The 22,653-nt window shown below is 36.0% G+C and overlaps 1 protein-coding gene across 1 annotated transcript in view; it reads right to left on the minus strand.

Moving 5' to 3' along the window:
- Nucleotides 1-22,653, minus strand: part of EML5 (EMAP like 5) — a 192,335-nt gene that overhangs the window by 88,665 nt on the left and 81,017 nt on the right. The window contains exons 11-17 of the mRNA XM_015144346.3: nucleotides 16,841-17,008; nucleotides 16,066-16,172; nucleotides 15,131-15,249; nucleotides 12,787-12,973; nucleotides 6,645-6,750; nucleotides 5,169-5,262; nucleotides 4,117-4,217 (exon numbers count right to left, since the gene is read on the minus strand). Coding sequence (XP_014999832.2) covers nucleotides 4,117-4,217; nucleotides 5,169-5,262; nucleotides 6,645-6,750; nucleotides 12,787-12,973; nucleotides 15,131-15,249; nucleotides 16,066-16,172; nucleotides 16,841-17,008 — 882 coding nt within the window. The remainder of the gene's footprint in view (nucleotides 1-4,116; nucleotides 4,218-5,168; nucleotides 5,263-6,644; nucleotides 6,751-12,786; nucleotides 12,974-15,130; nucleotides 15,250-16,065; nucleotides 16,173-16,840; nucleotides 17,009-22,653) is intronic.

The following is a 22,653-nucleotide window of genomic DNA, read 5'->3' on the forward strand; positions in this document are numbered from 1 at the left end:
GGGAGACCAGTATGGAGTAGCAAAGAAGGGAAGACAGTAATGGGAAATGGGGTTGGAGAGGTCAAAGGCAGTATTGCAGGCCATTGTAAACATGGCCAACTTTTGCTTTACATGAGATGCAAAACATTTGAGTAGTGAAATGACAAGATCTGGCAACTGATTTATTAAGAGGTTCATTCTGACTTCTGGATTGAGAATAGATACAAGGGAGGTCAAGGATGAAAGGAGTTAGAAGGCTATTTCAATCATCTGGGCAAATGGTAAAGGTGGCAGACCAAAGTGATATCATAGAAGATGACGAAAAGCGGTCAGATTCCAAATGTATTCAGAAGACTGTCTTTTCTCAACATAGAAGGCAGAGTCATTAGTGACCTTGTAAGAGCAGCTGGGTGGAGTGGTGAGGTGAAAAAAACTAGATTAGACTTTTCTAAAGAGAAAGAAAGAGAACATAAATTGCAAATTGAAAGTAGGAACAACTGTTTAGAGGTGGTTTAGCATAGAAGTAAGATGACAAATTGATCAGCAACTGGAAAACAGAGTTGGAAGAGGGTTTTGTGTCACTTATTTAAGATGGAGAAATCACATCACACTTGTATGCTAAAAAGAAAGTCAGTAGAGAGGAAAATTGATGATACAGTAGAGAAAGGGTAGAAGAGTTAGAGTGACGCCCTTGAGTAGATGACAGAAAGTATCAAGTGCACAAGTGGGAGAACTGGCCTTTACTAGAGGGCAAAGTATCTTCTAGAGCAGGGTGGGCAAACTACAGACTGAATGCCAAATCCTGCCACTACCTGTTTTTGTACAACGTCCACTAGAGCAGGTTAGCACTCTGAGCTGCAGAGACCAAGTCTGTTTACTTCTCTGCACCCAGGGTCTGCCTCCCTGGTTTGTGGCTGTAAGTAGCATCTGCCCCAACTCTGGGCTGGCCCCCACCTACAAGCTAGAGACTCTGCTAATGGCAACTGCTTGTTATCTGGCAGTGGAATCTCAGTGTAGCAGTTGCCCCACTTCTGGTCAGCTGCCCAAATTCAGAAGGTTGGGCTCTCCAGGAACAGAAGGACACACTAGGATCTATGTGTCACTAGGGTAGAGTGAAGCTCACTATAGTTTCACTCCCCACCACAACCTGCCAGGCCCATTCCCTGGCAGACAGAATGTCTAATGGCAACTGGGTGCAAACAGGGTAAGCAGGGCAGGACAGTTTTCTCTCTTGTTCTATAATGACCTACATAATACTCTTGATTTTGTCCTTTGGCCTAGAAAACCTAAAATATTTACTATCTGGCCATTTACAGAAAAAGTTTGCCACCTTTGGTTTAGAGCACTGACAGCTGGCTTTTCTCGATGATACACACAGGATAACACGTTCCTGTTACACGAGGTCATGTAATCAGGTCATGTTGTTATTGCATCAAAGACTTTCAGTGGCTCCCCATCCCTCTGTCCCTACCATGAATAGAGTTCAAATTCCTTAGGGGAGAGACTGAGAATTCAAAACTTGAAATTCTCAAAGCCTAGATCTGGAATGGGAGGCAAGAAGCCCCATGTTAACCTCAAGTCTAAGTCATCTCCTTCAACCTAGTTTACCTAAAACTATGCATTTAGAGGGTTAACAATACTTAGTCAGGTTAAGTAAGTGGATACTTACTTCCCAGTTGGTTAATGAACTCTGTGGATCAGAACCCCAAAAGTAAGGAAGGTTGAAATGTTCAACCTTCAACCGTCTAACCAAACTTAAGAGAGAAAGTTATTCATTTGGAAGTATTTTCATTGCAAGACTATTTACCTTCTTGAAATCTTATTTCAAACAAATTCATAGTTCTTTTTGAGGACAGAAATACTAAGTACAATCGGCCTTCCATATTCTCAGGTTTTGCATCTGTGGATTTAATCAAATGTGGATTGAAAATATTCCTTTTAAAAAGGATGGGACAGGCATGGTACTTCATGCCTGTAATCCCAGCACTTTGGGAGGCCAACGCAGGTTGGTCACCTGGGGTCAGGACTTTGAGACCAGCCTGGCCAACATGGTGAAACCCCATCTCTACTAAAAAATACAAAAATCAGCTGCGTGGTGTGGCAGGCACCTGTAATCCCAGTTACTTAGGAGGCTGAGGCAGGAGAATCACTTGAACCCGTGAGGCAGAGGTTTCAGTGAGCCGAGATCATACCACTGCACTCCAGCCTGGGCGACAGAGCAAGACTCTGTTTCAAAAAGAAAAAAAGGATGGTGGCATCTATACTGAATACGTACAGACATTTTTTCCTTGTCATTATTCCCTAAACAACAGTATAACAAACTATTTACATAGCATTTACATTATATTAGATATTATCAGTAATCTAGAAATGACTGAAAATATACAGGAGGATGTGCATAAATTATATGCAAATACCATACCATTTTATACAAGGGACTTGAGCAGCATGGATTTGGGTATCCTCGGGGAATCCTGGAACCAATCCGTGACACTTTCTGATGCTGTGAGGTGCAACTGTATTATTTGCTGTGAATTTGCAATTACCAGTGACTAAGGTGCCCAAATGAAAAGTTTGTTTAAGCATATGGAAACGAAATTACAAATGTAAAAATACTTCTTTTTACTTTGTAAATGCATATACTGTCATCTGATGAGTTTTTGATAAAGTGTTAAATCCAAGACTGAAAATTAATCCATGTCCCATGTAATTTACAACTTGAAAGTTACTTGAACTTGGGAAATGTCTTAACTAAGTTTATTCTTTTCTAATAATGTTTTACTTCTTCCTATATTCACATATTTTCTCTGAACAGTTTCAATTTATTGAGATTTTGATGTCACATTGCTGGAATTTATAAGTATACTATTTAGAAAACAGACATTTTTTATTTTATAGTTACAAATGACTAAAGTAATATAGCATTCCACTTTTATATCATTTTATAGCATATGAGTAATTTTTTAAAATATTTTCTTTTTCAGTTTAGACTATAGAACATGTCTTTAACAGAAGAAAAAGTCTGGACATAATTTGATTAATCTCATATATTGAATTTTTTTGCAAGTATGAATATTACTGTATTAGTCTGTTTTCACACTGTTCATAAAGACATACCCAAGACTGGGTAATTTATAAGGAACGAGGTTTAATTGATTCACAGTTCCACATGGCTGGGGAAGCCTCACAATCATGGCTGAAGGTGAATAAGGAGCAAAGTCATGTCTTACATGGTGGCAGGCAAAATTGCTTATGCAGGGGGAACTCCCATTTATAAAACCATCAGATCTCATGAGACTTGCTCACTACCACAAGAACAGTATGGGAAACCACCCCCATGATTCAATTATCTCTACCTGGCCCTGCCCTTGATACGTGGGGATTATTACAATTCAAGGTGAGATTTGGGTGGGGACACAGCCAAACCATATCAACTACATAAATGCAGCCAATAAATGGCAATAAATCTTCTATTTGTTTAAAATGTATCAATACAACAGTAAATTACTTTAAAAAAATAAACTTATTTTAGATAATTTTAGATTTCCAAAAAAGATTCAAAGGAATTACAGAATATTCTCTCATACACTTTGGTGTCTACTAATGCTAATATCTTTTTTTTTAGACAAGGTCTTGCTCTGTTGCCTAGGCTGGAGTGCAGTGGGAGATCACAGCTCCCTGCAGCCTTAACCTCCTGGGCTCAAGTGATCCTCCCACCTTATCCTCCCAAGAAGCTGGGACCACAGGTACACACCACCATGCCCAGCTAATTTTTTATTTTTTTGTAGAGACAGGGTCTCACTATGTTGCCCAGGCTGCTCTTGAACATCTAGGCTCAAGTGATCCTCCCACCTCGGCCTCCCAAAGTGCTGGGATTACAGGCATGAGTCACTGTACCCAGCCAACGTTAACATCTTATATTACCATAGACCATTTACTGAAACTACGAAACCAACATATTTGATACATTATTATTTAATGAACTCAAGACTTCATTCAGATTTCATCAGTTTTTCTCCTAATGTTCCTGTTCTATTCCAGGATGCAGTCTAGGGTACACACTGCACTTAGCTAAATTACTTTCAAAAGCAATAATTTCTTAAAATTCTACAGAATAAAAAAGAAGCACTTTCTTACCTGCTTTACGCCAAAATTTCATGTGTTTAATTCCAGCTGTAATTAATTTATCAGGCACATAGGGGTTCATCTTTACAACAAAAATCTTATCTTTACTTCCTCTGAAATAAACATCAAAATGTTTTAGCTCTAAAGATTCATCATTCCTGTACTAATCTCTTGCCTAATCCATATCCTATCTCGATTACTCTATTTACTGAATATTTTTCTCCCACTTATCTCTCAGGTGTGGTCTGTGTATTTGTGTATTTGTTCTTTTGTCATCATTTTAATATGGTAATTCTGCTCAAGAGAATCTCAAAAGACAGATATGGTCAAAACTGAACTTCTTTCAGACAGTATCTACAATACTTACTACAGTACTGTGCATAGGGAATGCTATTTGTGGCACGAATGGGTTAAAGGCAATTTTAAAACAATACTTTGTTATAGCTTAAGATAGCCTTTCCAACTACAAAGTTCCTCTTAAACTATTGTTAATTTGGGCATTATCTATATATTCCATAAAAAGCATTTATCTATATATTTAAAGTGCTTTAACACTGCTTTAATAAAGAGGAGGTTAAAATCTCTGACACTGTTGACTAGTTCCTCCTTTAAAGCATTGTTAATATTACTGTAAAAAAATACATGCTCACTATAGAAAACTTAGAAAATGAAGAAAAATATAAGAAAATAAAAACCTATAACTTCTTTGTGATATATATGCATATGTATCTTTTTTCACTTTAATATATAATGTGAGCATTTGATCATGCTCTCCAACAGCTCTATCATACAGTAGAACACACTCTACCTGTACATGGAGATTTCAGATAGTTATATCCAATGCCATATTATAGTTATATTTAAAAGTGGGTTCACAAAGGATAAATCTACAAAGAAATTCTGAAATCATTTACTATGATTATATTATTTATTCAATGGTAACAAACATGGAAGCAATAAAAAGTTACATATTTGCTTGATTTCAAAATTGTTTTAATTTAAAAATTTTTAAGTCCAAAGTAATTCTAGTATTTTGCAAATGTGATATCAAGTTTTTTTCCTACCTTGCTATTGAAAGTTTCTCTCCTTTCTTCCAGTCCCACAGCACAATAGTATGGCTATCATCTATGCCAACTGATGCCAAACGTTTCCCATCCGCTGTGGAAAATTAATGAGAGAGATAAACTGACTATTAACATTCAGAAGAGAGAAAACATTCAGTATATATTCTAGACCCACATCCTATATTTAAAATTTGATAAAAATAATGTTAAATGCTAGGCATGCATACAGCTATAAAAAGAACCAGAATTTATAAGGGAGGGAGAATAAAACTTTCTCAAATCCTCTAAATGTATCTGTTCTCATTGCACCTGACCTCCTTTTCCTTATCTCTCCATCAGGTTGGGATGGGAGGAGGGAGATAAGAAAAATGGAAAAAAGAGATTTAAAAAATAGAAGGAAAGGGAAAACTAACAAAGGGATGAAGAAAATATTTATTTTAATTAAATTCACCATAAGAAATCTACTGTAATATAAGAACTTAGAGTAAGTATGAAAAGTTAATCAAATGAAAAACATGTAAGTTACAACAACATACTACCACTAATATAACTCCTTTTAGTAAAGGTCAATCATATCAAGCAATACATAATGAACATATTAGACAAATCATTGAGACAAATGATCAGTGAATATCCTATGGGTGTGCGTGTTTATAGACTGTAAAGGCTCAGACCACAAGAAAATATTTCCCACTTTACCACACTTTGCAAGGCTCAATTAGTTCCTCATTGCTCCAGTGGTATTTTTCTTGGTGACTCACTTGGTTCGCAATTCGTTTTCTAGTTTCTGTTAGCAAATCTTTGAATATGTATATATATTTCCCGCTGAACTCTACTATGGATAATTTATCACTTCAGTCAGAGCAGCAAAAGCATTAATTCACTGTTTCTTAATATAGAATTCTCTATTAATAGTATTTCCTCCCTCTTCCCAATTCACACCCTACCTTTCACTGTAGACCTATCTGCAGTTGTCAAACTTTTAAATAAACAGAAAAGCGCTAATATGATCTGAAATTATTTTTACAAGACAGCTTAAAATTGTCACTGTATAAATATGTCTAAAATAAGTATTTCAGTTCTCAACTCTTTCTTTGCTAGCCTTTTACCCTAAACATTTTCAAAGTTTACTCTAGCTATAAAACAGTGAGATCAGTGCTTGCCCAATGTGGGAGATACAAACTACTTGTGGTAACTGAGATGAATTTAGGTTGTTACGTAGATAAACATTTTTATGTTACTAGAAACATGCAAATTTTAATAGGTATTAAAACTATACTCATTAAGTTATAATTATAAACTAGCTAGCAAATCCACACTTTCATAGTGTTTGATAAGGACAACAGTATACACATTTGATAAAAACTGTGAATGTCACAGCTGAAGGACAAGCTTAGGTAACAATAAGTTAGATTAAAACGCTATGTGTTGCCTCTGCATTTTGTTCATTCTTACTGAGATAGCAAACAGCCTTACCTGAGAAATCAACAGCACTAATACCACATTGGTGGTGGCCCTTTAATATGGACAATGGTTTAATGGTCTCTGTATCCCATATATGTATTGAGGGATCTCTACCAACCTAAAATAGAAAGAATTATAGACGTTATTATATACAATTAATATCCATATCTATTAAAAGGAAATAAAATGAGAGATTTTTACAGCTTGACTTATTTACCACAGAAATTTATTAAATAAAAATTTAAAGCAGACTATACATGTTACTGATATTTTTTTCTTACACTTGTTCAAAAGCTAATGAAGCTGGCCGGGCGCGGTGGCTCACGCCTGTAATCCCAGCACTTTGGGAGGCCGAGGCGGGCGGATCACAAGGTCAGGAGATCGAGACCACGGTGAAACCCCGTCTCTACTAAAAATACAAAAAATTAGCCGGGCGCGGTTGTGGGCGCCTGTAGTCCCAGCTACTCGGGAGGCTGAGGCAGGAGAATGGCGTGAACCTGAGAGGCGGAGCTTGCAGTGAGCCGAGATCGCGCCACTGCACTCCAGCCTGGGCGACAGAGCGAGACTCCGTCTCAAAAAAAAAAAAAAAAAAAAAAAAAAAAAAGCTAATGAAGCTAAGTTCAGTGTTTCTAGGAATGATGTAACTAGAACTATGTGACTTTTATCATGTTTCATCAATAAAGATAATAAATGCTTACTGAACATCTATTGTTTCTATGCTAAATACAATGAGCAATAAGACATTCAGGTAACTTTTGCAAACTCCTGGGAAAACAGGACATTATCAATTAAAGACAAACACCTCTTAATAGATGCTTAATGAACATGAAAAGGCTGTGGAGAAAGAGTCCATGCAAGAGAAGGTACTGGAGGTGGGCCTTCAGAAAGTACAGAACTTGAATATAAAGAATTCTAGACTAAAATAATGGGGTAAATAAATATTCAGAGGGGGTTAAAGTACCAAGCATGTCAGCAGACCTGAAAAGGTAATTTTACTGCAGCACTCTGTCACTTATTTTTTAACTTGGTTTATGATGTTCATTAATGCACAGGTAAACTATCAATTCTTAATTATTCCTCTAGACTCAAGTAGTCACTTTCTTTAACCATAAGTATAAAGAGATATCTTTGTATATAGAGACAACTCCTGAAATAATTAATAGAACTATCAATTATAGTTAATTTAGAGATTGATTTTATTCATTTATTTATTTTTATTTTTCTGAGACGGAATTTCACTCTTGTTGTCCAGGATGGAGTGCAATGGCGCGATCTCGGCTCACCGCAACCTCCACCTCCTGTGTTCAGGCAATTCTCTTATCTCAGCCTCCCGAGTAGCTGGGATTACAGGCATGCGCCACCACACCGGCTAATTTTTTGTATTTTTAGTAGAGACAGGGTTTCTCTACGTTGGTCAGGCTGGTCTCGAACTCCCGACCTCAGGTGATCTGCCCGCCTCGGCCTCCCAAAGTTCTCGGATTACAGGTGTGAACTACCGGCACCCGGCCGAGATTGATTTTATAAAAATATACAACAAATAACACTGCAATCAGCCAATATTTCACTAAGTTATTCAGCCAAACATTACCAAGTAACTTTTTAGAAAACTTTTAACATGTTTTATGGGTACATAGTAGTAAAAGTAACTTTTAAGTTTTCTTTTTATATAAAAACTTCTACAGAATTTGATGCTTTTGATGGTTTTACTGTACTACTCTCTTCTGGTTCTCTGGTTTCCTTGATCCCCACCCCCACCCTTATTTTTTATTTATTTACTTTTTTTGAGACAGCGTTTCACTCCTGTTGCCCTGCTGGAGTGAAATGGCATGATGTTGGCTCACTGCAACCTCTGCCTCCCAGGCTCAAGTGATCCTCCTGTCTCAACCTCCCAAGTAGCAGGGACTACAGGCATGTGCCACCATGCCCGGCTAATTTTTGTATTTTTTGTAAAGATGGGGTTTCACTATGTGCCCAGGCTGGCCTTGAACTCCTGGGCTCAAGGGATCTGCCGCCTCGATTTTCGAAATTGCTAGGATTAGAGGCCGTGAGCCACAGCGCCCAGCTTCCTTGACTCCCACTAGTGAGTTTCCTTCTCAATTTCCTCACCTGTTACTTAAATACAAACCTCTCCCAAGGTGGTCTTTAATTCTCCAGTCTTCTCATTCTTCATTTTTGCCCTGAGATATCTCATTTCTATACTTTCAGTGGTTAAACAATAAATATCTCCCCAAGTCCTTCTCTCGAACAGTTACTTTTCCTCTGAATTCAAGACTTACATTTTCAATTGTCTAGTGGACATCTCACCTGGAAATTATGATGATGACTAACATTCACTGAGAAGTGATTTATGTGCCAGAAACTGTTCCATAAGCACCTTACAAAGACTGACTCATGTACCAATCACAACAACTCTACGAGATAGGAACAGATAATATCCTTATTTTAAAGGATGAAGAAACGAAGGCAAAGAGGGGTTAGGTAATTTGCCAGTAGCTAATAGGTGGAAAAGCTTGGATTTCAATATCATATTCCATGAGGTATAGACAGTATTTAGTATAATATTGAGTATTATTAAAGTACACTTAGCGCACCTCACTCAGGGATGAAGGGGAGAATGGAGAGGTTGGGAGAGTTCTCAGATGGGCTTAGCCTAAGTCTTAAAAGGAGCAGAAATTAAAGTTGGAAGGTTGAATACAAGTGAAGAGGAAGAGTTTTCTAAGATGAAGGAACTAAGTAAAAGATGTGAAATAGCATTATACGTGTTGGACAAATTCTAAGGCAAGAAAATAGTTTACAAAGAGGCAAATGATAAGAGATAAAAAGGGGAGTTGGAGAGTCAGATTTGGTTAAAAGCCTTTAATTGCATTGGGAGTCAACTTCCAATTCTGCATTGATGTTATACCTTGAATTGCATTTAACCAAGTCTGACTCTCCAACCTCCCCTTTTCATCCCTTACCATTTAGAGCTTGTGGCTATTTAGACAGCTGTTTAGACAGCCTACAAGCTATTAATACTAATAAACATGGAAGAATTTTAAGACTTTTAGAAAGATTACTAGTGAACGGGGAAAATGGATAGAGGAAAAAACTTAAGCAGGAGACAAATGGCTATAGTAATGTTTCAGAAATTGTGAAGCACTGATTGTCAGTAGAGGTACGGAAAAATTAGAGATAAAAAGAATATTGAAGATAAAGAATAAATACATATTCAGGTGAAAGAATGGGTACAACTTGAGGACTGACTAGCTTTAGGGGTGAAGAACAAGATTAACTTCCAGGTATGTTCTAAGAAGGAAACAGAAACGGATGAACAGGTTTGGAAGGGAAGACTAATGCTATTTATCTCTGTTTTAGACATACTGAACCTGAGTTGCCCACAGGACATCTAAATCAGTGTATTTTTAGTGAATTATATATATACACACACACATATACACACATACACATATACGCACAGAGTAATTTGTCCAATTCTTGTACTACATTCTGAGCTCCCGATAGTGGCAGCCAGTCCGAGTTATCTTTGTGTTTCCCCTACAACATTTAATGCTTTTTTTTTTTTTGAGACGGAGTCTCGCTCTGTCACCCGGGCTGGAGTGCAGTGGCCGGATCTCAGCTCACTGCAAGCTCCGCCTCCGAGGTTTACGCCATTCTCCTGCCTCAGCCTCCCGAGTAGCTGGGACTACAGGCGCCCGCCACCTCGCCCGGCTATTTTTTTTTTTTTTGTATTTTTTAGTAGAGACAGGGTTTCACCGTGTTAGCCAGGATGGTCTCGATCTCCTGACCTCGTGATCCGCCCGTCATTTAATGTTTTTGAATAGGAAGCACTCAACAAGTATTTGCTGAATTAAACAAAATTTCTAAATGATAGCACAATTAGTCACGTTACTCGACTTTCCAGGTAAGTTTCTTTCACATTCTTTCATTTCCACTTAAGATTACAGTTCCTGACAAGGGGTTATTCTTTGTATTTAATTCTCCGAAAGGCAAAAACTCTCTAGATTTTTCATCTAAATTGCTTTTTTAAAAATTGTTTTATTTGGGAAAAGTGCTTCTTACAAAAGGGAAGCTGCAAAATACAGAGACCTCTGCAACAATTATTATTATTTTTTTCTTAAAGTGAAAGAATGGGTGAGATCCAAGGAATCAAAGCAGTAGATGGACAAACCTGGAGCATCCCTGAGTTATTTTCAGGAAACAGAGCATCAAAACACAAAGGTAAAATTTCCAATCAAGGAATTCTTCCAACAACTTAACTTTATCTAGTCTCGATTCCCAAACCCTCCCTTTCGGTGGAAAAGTATGACTTATTACTGCAAACCCATTACTCCACTACAATAAACACCTTAGAACAGAGTTTTTAATCACACCTGTCTACCTGAAAACTCAGAAGTGGAATGAAGCAAATACCCACAAAAACAAACACAAAAACCTGACAAGAAAATGCCCCAAATGAGGACAAAGGTTTCTCAGAAAGTGCCTGCACTGGAAAGGCTAGATCGTAAAACATTAAATACAACTGTGCATCCAAGACCCAGTTTGTGTTAATATATGGGATAACCAGGTAGTTTTAACCTCCACCTACCCTCCTGATTAGTTCCTCCACTAATGTCCATAATGTATTCTAAGATTTGAACACTGTGGGTTATGTATAGTTCTTCAAATAATCTGGGCTTTTTTTTTTTTTTCTCTACTTTTACCTTTTACACATGCTATAATACACTTAGAATGCTTTTTCCCAACTTCCCCTCTGCCAAGTAAACAACTCAGCTCAAATGTCATCATCTCTACGAGGGTTTCTTCGATTCTACTGGACACAATTAATCATTAGTTCTTCATTACATTGCTACAAGACATTGTACATCTTTCTACATTTAAAAACAGGGTGATTTTGCCTTCCAAGGGACATCTGGGCACTGTCAGGAGATATTTTGGGTTGCCACAACTCAGAGAAGTGGGTGTTACTGACACTAACGGGTTGAGACCAGGGATGCTGCTAAATATCCTACAATGCATAGGTCAGCCTCCCACAACAAATAATTACCTGCCCCAAAACATCAATAGTGCTAAGGTATTGTCATAAATATAGATGAGACAAGCTTCTCTGATCTATACTTAGGACACTGTATCACAACTCAGAATATGAGTTTCCACCATGGCAAGAAGTTGTCTTATTTATCTTTATATTTCTAGCACATTTCTTGCTACACAGAATGTGCTTAATGTTTCTGAGTGAATGAAAGAAAGGAATAAGGAAAGGGAAAGGAAGGAGAGAAAGAGCAAGTAGAGAGGCACAAAGAAAGGAAGAAGAATGGCAGAAAGAAAAAAGGGAGGAGTTTTCTCTCCTTTCAAGAAAGCTATATAGGAAGATGCAAGTTGACCCCTTTTACACATATCCTAGCTAAAAGGTATATTTACACAGTGTTTAAAGCCAGACAAACTGAAGGCTTTAGGCTTTACTACCTATTAGCTGATTGATCTTAAGCAAATTATTTAATTTCTCCAAACCTAAACCTCATCATTTGTAGACTGAAGGAAATAATTTTACTCTCACAAGGTTGAGGTGAGAATAAATATACATCAATAAACTAGTAAAATACTTACATAGAGTAAGAATCTATAAACTTCATTTCTTCCCTTCCTTCTCTAAGAAATCCATATAGAGAGGTATCAGTTAATATTTTCCCAGGGTTTTTTATTTCAATATTTGTGCTTTCTACTTTGGTAAACCTGAATAGATTACTATCCTGGTTGTAAAATAAAGAGACATCGTCCTTTGGTTTGTCACAGGACATTTGTTAAATTATTTACTGTTTTAGGTAACTCAACCTAAAAAAACCAGATTTCTAGTCTTTATTTTTTCTTTAATTTTACTCACTAATTTAAAAAATTAATATCATGACAGAAAAAAGAAGCCAGAGCTATGAGTTCCAAATTTAAATTAAAATAATTCGAATTAAAACAATAAAAACTTTAAGTAAAACTGTAGGAAAAAAGTTTGGGGTAAATTTTATTTATAATCTGAAAATAAAACCCATTCTAAAGAATTCTTTACTCTTCATTTCCTAGAACACAAAAGAGATATATGATTAATTTATTTAAACTCAAACAAAGGTGTAGCTTATCTGGTTCACTGTCAGTCTTTCAAACCTACCTGGCCTGTTGCCACGTAGTCTTTCAAAGGATGAATAGTTAGGCAGAGAATATCATCATCATGACCCAGATAAAAACGCTGTGTGTTCTGCTGTCGATTATAAATGACACCCACTGCTGCCACATGGTACACAATTTCACCAATTTGAGTATAAAACAGATTACTTCGACAGTCATAACCTCTGTAACTAATACAGAAAACAAATCATATGTAATTAATTTTGGTCTTTTATCTGATCAATGCAGACTATACGGGGGAGAAGTAGGTACCCTTTGAGTGAATCATTCAATTTCCAGTTTTACAGGATACTAAACAATTTTTTTTTTAAAGAGATGGGGTCTTGCTCTGTCACTCAGTCTGAAGTGCAATGGTGTGATCACAGTTCCCTGCAACCTTGACCACCCAGGCTCAAACCTCAGCCCTCCAAGTAGCTGGGACTACTGCTGCGTGCCACTGTGCCTGGCTAATTTTTGTATTTTTTGTAGAGATGGGGTTTTGCCATGTTGCCCAGGCTGGTCTCAAACTCCTCAGCTCCACCCACCCTGGCCTCCCAAAGTGCTGGGATTACAGGTGTAAGCCACCATGCCCAGCCTGAACAATTAAAAAATACCACCATCCCTGATCCAGTAAACTTTTATGAACTGCTCGGACTGCAAATAGCTAAATCTAAGGTATAATAGTGAGTGAAAAAAACAAGGTAGACAATAGTATGTATAGTATATACTATTTACGTAAGTATAATATTAAAATTGTATACTATAAAATAAAACAATTGCTTTTTATAAGTAAAAGGCATAGAAAAGAATATATATTTGTAATTGTTGTATAAGTATTTCTGAAACTAAGTAATAGTGACTATCTGCAGAGAGGGGAAATGATGGCTGGGAGGGCAGAGGTGGGAGAAAGATTTTCAAACTGTACCCTTTTATACACCTTAATATAACATACATTCCAAAAATAAGTTTAAACAACAATTTAAAAATATTATATTCATCCAAGACAAAGTAGCCAAATCTTAAATGGTCAAAATAAGTCCATTTGTAGCAACCTTGCTTTGCACTTCAAAGAAACCCAATTCATAAAATATAACAGCATAAAAACTACTGACCATTTTAACACTGGAGAAAAAATACTTTTACTTAATAAATCCTTTTTAAAATTCTTGATAAGTATTATCAGTCAGGTAAGAAAATGAATGCGGGGTGAAAGGTAGAAAAGAGTCAGATTGGAAAATCTATTTCTGCCAAGCTGAAATGTGAGACCTGTCTTGACGGATGTTCTAAGAGAATTCAGAACCTGTATTTTGGTGAAATTAAAATATTTAGGCAAAAATGCTCATGCAAGAAGTTACAATATCATTCCAAATTAGACATATTAAGGGGAGATGATTATCTCTTACATTTTACTTAATTGTTTAAAGAGGTCCATTTCCATAAATATGAAACTTTCATAAGATTTTTTTTTATTTAATAAACACTTACATAGCGCTTATTATGTGCCACATAATGTTGTAAATCACCACTAGTATTGCCTTATTCACTCCTCATCAGAACCTTGTAAGGTAGGTACTTGATACGATTCAGATATTTGTCCTGTCCAAATCTCATGTTGAACTGTCATCCCCAGTGTGGGATACTGGGAAGTGTCCTGGTGGGAAGTGTTTGGGTCATGGGGGCAGATCCCTCATGAATGGCTTTATGCCATCCCTTTGGTGATAAGTGAGTTATCTCCTGATTTGTTCAAACAAGATCTGATTACTTAAAGAGTCCAGCAACCCCCTTCCCTTTCGATCCCTTTTTTCTTGCTCTCCCTTTCACTACGTAACACACCTGCTCCCCCTTTGCCTTCTACCATGAGTAAAAGCTTCTTGAGGCTTCACCAGAAACTGAGCAGAGGCTGCTGCCCTGCTTGTACAGCCTGCAGAACACTAAGCCAAATAAACCTCTTTTCTTTATAAATTATCCAGCTTCAGGTATTCCTTTATAGCAACGTGAAATGGACTAACACAGTACTATTATCTCCATTTCACAGACACAAAAAAAGAAGCTGAGAGGTTAAGTGACTTGTTTAAAGTGACTTGTTTAAAGTTACATGCCCAGTTGTCCCAACAGTGTCCTTTATAATCATTTCAAAATCCAGATATTTTAAAAAATATCTTTCAATTTGGTTTTGTCTAATGTCTCCTTATGATTAGATTCAGGTGATGTGTTTTCCCCATGGGCAATGTTGTATACTTTCAGATATGTCATTTCAGGGGATACAGTCAGTTCTATCATTAGAGATGTTAAGCTAGTAAGTGTGAACCAAAATTCAAACATATAAATGAAAGATAGTTGTTTTATACCCGTGAACAAAGTGTAATCGAATACTATTTCCTGGAGCCCGCTCTCTTCTTTTAGAAGTAGCACTTTTTTGTTTCTCTTTGCATTGTTCTTTAAGCTGAGGTAGATCTTCTTTGTAAACCTTTAAAAAATGTACATAAGTAGAAATATTCTTAGAATATATATTAATAAAGGTTTTCATATACTCTCTTTTTTTTTTTTTTTTTTTGAGACAGAGTCTCGCTCTGCCACCCAGGCTGGAGTGCAGTGGCGTGATCTTGGCTCACTGCAAGCTCCGCCTCCCGGGTTCACGCCATTCTCCTGCCTCAGCCTCCCGAGTAGCTGGGACTACAGGCGCCCGCCACCTCGCCCGGCTAGTTTTTTTGTATTTTTTAGTAGAGACGGGGTTTCACCGTGTCAGCCAGGATGGTCTCGATCTCCTGACCTCGTGATCCGCCTGTCTCGGCCTCCCAAAGTGCTGGGATTACAGGATTGAGCCACCGCGCCCGGCCTCATATACTCTCAATATAACTTTCAGACATTGTCTGAAAACAACCTTTAATAATAGTCTTAAATGAAAAGATAATTCATGAAATTTACTCCCTCGGAAAGAACAAACAAATTCACATTTTCTATATATCACACTGACAAACAGATATTTAGTGTTCCAGGAAATTTTTATACTTCACAAAAGAATACTTTTAAGGGAATAAATGTGAGTATACTATGACAAAATCCTATAGGCAAATAGAAGGCAAGCATACTTAATATACCAACCATTTAATATAAAAAAAATTTTACACAAGTGTACTCTAACACTGACAGTGGGAAAACTAATATAATCATACATTGATTGGGAAATTAAAGACACAAAAGATAACAACAGATGACTAACGGGGAGCAAGATAAAGAAGAAATTGGACTTTTCAGAGAAAAACTGTGTGATATAGAAAATTACCTGTCGACGGTAGGTGAGCTGTGTCTCTTGTTCAATTTCAGAATCCAGCTCTGGAACATCAGACAGATCTGAATCTGATTCATCACTATGAGAGTCAGCCAGACTTTCTGTAATTTTTAAAAATGAAATGTTACTTGTTTAAAGAAGATTCATTATCAAAACAGCACTGGAAAATTAATGATTAAGAGCTACGTCAGTTGACATGGAGACAAGCCATAAAACAATCAAATGAAATTACCTATTCAAGTGACACAGATGTCAGTAAACTGTACTACAGATTATCTTCCTCTCCACTCACTGCAAACTCAATAGCTCCTTTAAATCCCTTCACTGGCTCCCCAATGACCGCTACATCAAATTTAAATGTCTGTGCAAATATAAGTGAATATAACCTATAATTAACATGAAAAATAGCTAAAAATACTATATGCAACAGATGAATTGACATTAGATAATTTTGGTCAATAAAAGCATTTACAAAATCTAGATACCCATCTCCCAGAGGATATATTCAATGTTTGTTTTGCTATTAATATAACTGTTTCTTCACTCATTATTTGATAGATTAAAATGCAATCAAAATTATTGTATTCCACACTCTATGACATCTAACTGTAAACATATAGAACTAATATTTTAACTTGAAATTTCTACTAATAACAAACTATACTGTTAGCTTATGAGGCTAGATTATACTTTAACATAAAATTGTTATTTGGGGGTTACTGAAGAATTATTTGACAGGGAAATTGCTTAGGTAATGTATACTACTCACCTTGGGGTGCTATGTGAAGAGCATCTTTCAGTTTTCTTTCAGGAATAAATTTCCACTGAAAGACAGAGTGATCTGCTCCACCAATAGAAATAACCCACTGATAATCATGTGACCATCTGACATTAGTTACGTGAGCTGAATGGCCAATATATTTTCTAAACTTGGCTCCTATAATAAAAATATATCTTTAAATTGATAAACGAATGCTAAACAAAATACCATTTTGAACAATTTTTATACATGAACCACTGTATCATCCTTCTATTAACTGAATTATGAACAAATGGGAAATAAGCTGACTCAAAAATTGAACAAATGAATGAATCTGTATCAAGGAATGTAAATATCTCCTCTGCTGATTCACAAGGAACCACAAAGGCTGTGAGGCATTATCTTACCACTTTGAGAAAAACCTGGGAATCAACTGTTTTTATACTGAAACATTTGAATGTTTTGGCCAGAGGCCTTTGGGCTTAAGTGAAATTCAAAGAACTAATTAACTCGACCTTACCCCCATTATTCTCAACCGAAGCAGCCACAGGATCCTTTTAAGACTTAAGTCATCAACAAAATAGTAGCAAACTGAATTCAGCAACATATAACAAGGATTAAACAACATAATCAGATGAGATTTATGCCAGGAATGCAAGTTTGGTTCAACATTAAAAAGCCAATCAATGTAATACACCATATTAATCAAAGTCAAATATGCCCAGTTGTTCCAACAATGTCCTTTAAAATCATTTTTAAAATCCAGATATTTTAAAAAATATCTTTCAATTTGGGTTTTGTCTAACGCCTCATGATTAGATTCAGGTGGTATGTTTTGGGTATGGGCAATGTTACATCCTTTTGGATATGTCATTTCAGGGGATACGGTCAGTTCTATCATTAGAGATGTTAAGCTGTATCATTTGGCTAAGGTGGTATACACCCAATTTCTCCAGTAATAAAGGAATCATTTAACTTTGTGGTTCATTTTCTTAAAAATCTCTGTGGCAACAGGGATATATTTTATTTATTTATTTATTTATGGCAGAGACAGGGTTTTGCTATGTTGCCCAGGCTGGTCTCCAGTTCCTGGGCTCAAGCAATCCTCCTGCCTTAGCCTCCCAAAGTGTTGGGATTACAGGCATGAGCCACTATATCTTACAGGAATATATTTTTAGAATATATTCTCTATCTCCTCCTCCTGGTATGTGGCATTATATACATATTCTTGTTAAAGTACACAGGATACAATGATGCTTAGCTTCATTTTGATATTGTTTTGAACATTTTATATTAAGTTATAGAAGACTTGTACATCAGGATGCCAAAGCCCCATCAACAAAATTCTGGAGAAAAACTTTCATCTTGGTCATTAAGATAACTATCATAATACATACATAAAATAGAATCAAAACTCATCTAAAGTTATAATTTACTGCTGCTTAATAGTAATACTGTTATTTTAGGAATAAATTTTTTATGTAGTTTAATATAAGTCATAACTTCCCATATTTCAACCCAGCAAATCCTATAAGGTAAGGGCTCTTATATAGGAATGCATTACTTGCCTATCGAGAGAGCTTTGACTACTACTACTACTACTTTTGATGCAACCCTCAAGCACTCTTAGACATCAGAGAGTCTTAAAAGGTAAAGCCAGAAATTCGAACAAATAAAATTCCAAGTTCTAAGATCTACTAATTTGTTATGTCAGGGCAAATTAAAGAGTTAAAGCATCTACTCTGACTACACCTAGTGATAGAGAGAGGTACAAATAATCCTGTAAGTCCCTTCCCAACTTTAAGACCCTCTTGGATAAACCAAGGCAACTAAACAAGAAAGTTGTAAAATAAGTCTAAGGGAAACCAGTTATTTTTAGTCAATGGGACTGTATTAATAATTTTAAATAACCAGTTTAATTTTTAATAATTTGTTCTGATAAATGGGTATCTTAAAAGTGAACCTAGATATCATATCTTTCATGAAGTGACCTTGACTCACCAAGACCAAGTTACATGCTTCCAGAATTCTCTGTGATTACTCTTTGTGATTATACTTATATAACACTGAAATGTAATAGACTATTTACTTGTTCACTCCTCCATTAAAACTATAAGGTCTTTGAAGAGAACGGTGGTGTCTTGTTTAATGTATATCCCTGGTGCCTGGTATATAGCAAACACTCATTAGATATTCGAAGAAAGAGAAAAAGAACAGAAAAGGAAAGATTACATTTCCTTTTGCTCTGCTTGGACATTTGAGTTGGAATGCTAGATTGTAATGGAGGAAAGAGTAGTGAAGGAAACTGAGGGCATGAACATGATTCCAACTCCTATAATGCACAGAAGAGGGCAAAAGTTTGATGTAGCTTAAAGAATATCAGAATTGAAATCAAAAGACTAGTGCTTGAGCATCAGTTTGACCATTTAATAGCACAGAAATGTGAGCATTCCACCAAACCTCTTTTGGACTCCATTTCCTCATTTTAAAACGTAAATTGGATTATATGCTCACAAGGTGCCTTTTGATTATGAAAACTATGATAAAAATGATTCAATAATAAGAATAGTTAAGGCCTAAACAGTATATCATTAATTAGGACGAATATCTCAGAGAAAAAACTTATCAAGACAAGCTATAATGATCATAGAAGCTTCCTAATTTAAAAGAAGATGAAAATTCTTGGTAAGGATAAAGAAATATACTAAAATATTTGTGTTTCAATGACTCCATTTCTTTCCTAATGTGTTTTAATATGTATTTTCACACAAGGGTAATATGAACTAAATATTTTCAATATATTGTAGCAATATGACAAAAGACTTTTTCCATTTAACTATGTTTTAATGATATTAAACTTCTAGATATGGGAATATATAAATATATGAAAATATCTTTCTGACCCTAGTAAAAGCAACAATTTCTTAATACACAAAACTATACTACCTATAAGAAAAGTAAGAGAAATAGACTTAACTACACTGAAATTAAGAACTGGCCAAGAAAACACATCAAGAAAACAAAAAGGCAAGTCACAAACTGGGAAAAGATAATTGCAAACTATAAAAATTACAAAGCATTTGTATTATAAGAGTATATAAAGTAATTCTTACAGATCAATAAAAGAAATAACCCAATAGAAACACAGGAAAGAGATATGAACCCATGTTTCACAGAGAAGAAAACACAGAAGACCAAAACATATTTTAAAAGATGGTTAACCTCATTTGTAGTCAGACAAATGGAAATTAAGACCTCAATGTGACATCATTTATACTAACTGGATTTGCAAAAGTTAGAAAGTATAGCAATATCAAGTGCTGAATCAACAGGCTTTGTAAAATTGTATAACCACTTTGGAAAATAATTTGGTATTTTCTTATAACGTTCACATTCTCCATGACCCAGAAATTTCACTCCTAGTTATTTCACTACTTTAAGAAACCTGCATTTAATATCAAAAGATGAGAAATGACCCAGATGTCCAATGACAGGCAAATAAATGCATAAATTGCAGCATAAACTTACAACGCAATATTTTGCAGCAGTGAAAAAAAGGCATTAAAGCTACATGCAACAAATGGAAAACAGCACTGAATAAGTCCCTGTTATAAATTTGTTGTTGTTGTTGTTGTAAGATATTTGGTTTTTCCTATGAATTTCCTGGAATCTAAATGATATTTTCTCCAAATATAAATTTTCATTTGCCAACAAGAAGTGCAGAGAGGGTCTTGGTCATTATTAACAGTGATGGAGGTGATGGGCTAATGTAACCCTGCCCTCACCTTTCCATTCTCCCTGACCTGCTCACCATCCACCACAGCCCCTATGCTGCTGCCTAGAAAGAGTCCTGAATTCTTTCAGAGAGATTATGGTCAGGAGCAGGTGAAACTAGAGAAAAAGAGGATGATAATGAAGAAAAAAATACGAAGGGGGTGGAATGCTTCGGGCTGAAATTAGAGTGCAGAAAATGTAGGGTATATGTGGTTCATACGATCATTCTCTCTTTGTGCTAACTTCATATATTTTTTGTTTCAATTACAATGATTCTATAACATAAACTAATTCTATTATTTAAAATCCACATTTTGTAAATGCTGCACTTCTAAGAAGTCACCTAATTAATATGACCTGAGTGGATATGTAAAATACATTAATACATCAGCTACATTTTTCTAACCTTAACTTGGACTAGCAATGCAACTTAATAATTACTCTAAAAGAAAGAGAATATTTCTAGTAATACTGCTAACTTCAAGGTATGTAATTATGTGAATTCAATACATACATAATCTTTTTTGGCCCAAGTGGTCTGCAAAACATAAAATCTTAAAATACTTATATTAATCCATTAAAAATGCAGTAGTCATATTCTGTCTTTCCCACTTCCCTAGCTACAATCTCAAGCTGATTCACAAGTGCCTAGAAATAAAAATCATCCTTACTAGAAAATAAATTACCAACAAAAAATCTAACAAAAGGGAAACAAAAAAGAGGAGCAATTTATACTTATGTCCTTGAAGGAGTGAATAATCTCTCAAAACAAGACTAATTTTCTTAGGCTTTGGTAAAATATTCGCACAGCAGTTCAAAGAACTACTACACATTTTATAAATGAAATAAAATTACTGTGCAATAATACCAACTTCTCTCTTGCAAATGATAAAAACAATCAATAAATCCTATTCACTTGACTAAGAAAACTCAGAAGATTAAAGTATTTTTGTTTTTGCATAGAGGGCAGTGCGTGAAACAATTAAGTAGGAGCAACGTCTAAGAGTAAGATCATCATGACTCTTACTGAATCTCACACTTTATAACCAAGCAAGTACCATCTTAAAATTTGTTGTGCCTGGTGACTCTCACGTCCTGGCTATGTGGTGGGACTCAGAAAGAGGGTACTTTAACTGTTAGAGATTTAACCAGCCTTTTGATATGGTTTGGCTCTGTGTCCCACCCAAATCTCATCTCGAATTTAATCCCCATGTGTTGAAGGAGGAACCTGGTGGGAGGTGACTGAATCATGGCGGCAGTTCCCCCATGCTGTTCTTGTGACAGTGAGTGAGTTCTCATGAGATCTGATGGTTTAAAAGTGTTCAGCAGTTCCCCCATTGTTCCTACTCTCTCCCCTACTGCCATGTAAGATGTGCCTTGCTTTCCCTTCACCTTCTGCCATGACTGTAAGTTTCCTGAGGCCTCCCAAGCCATGAGGAACTGTGAGTCAATTAAACCTCATTTTTAAAAAAATAAATTACCCAGTCTCAGGAAGTTCTTTATAGCAGTGTGAAAACAGACTAACACACCTTTGTTAACATACTTAGTGAAATATCTTCACATGCACCTAGGAAGCTGACATCTCACAGGCAGGAATCAACAACATGGCAAGCTGGCAAGATCTTAAACTCATCACTTTACCTTAGAGGTACAACGGAAACACCAGCCTGGGCTTCTGGAAAAATTAAGCCCTTAAGTTTGACATCAGTTGATTATATATTTTAATCGAACTACTTTAGCTGTTTCCAAAAATCACCTTTACTAAGCCACATTTTTAATGTTTGCCCAACGACTTGTATCAACAAGCCAGGTGAAAAATCACTACTGCATCTGCTACAGGCGTTGATGCTCTAGGAATACACATTCACTACATCTAATATAAAGTCCCATACCACAGGAAAGTTCCTCAAAAATTTTCCAAAGAAACTTTGATTTGCTAGAGAAGTAAGTATGCTTTTTTTTAAAATGTAGAATGAAAACTATTTGTGCCCTGCTTTATTTTTGGTTTCCACGAAGCTCAGAACTAAATTTGATGTTTGACTACTGTC

This window comes from Macaca mulatta, chromosome 7, assembly GCF_049350105.2.
Source record: "Macaca mulatta isolate MMU2019108-1 chromosome 7, T2T-MMU8v2.0, whole genome shotgun sequence".
Classification (NCBI taxonomy): Eukaryota; Metazoa; Chordata; class Mammalia; order Primates; family Cercopithecidae; genus Macaca; species Macaca mulatta.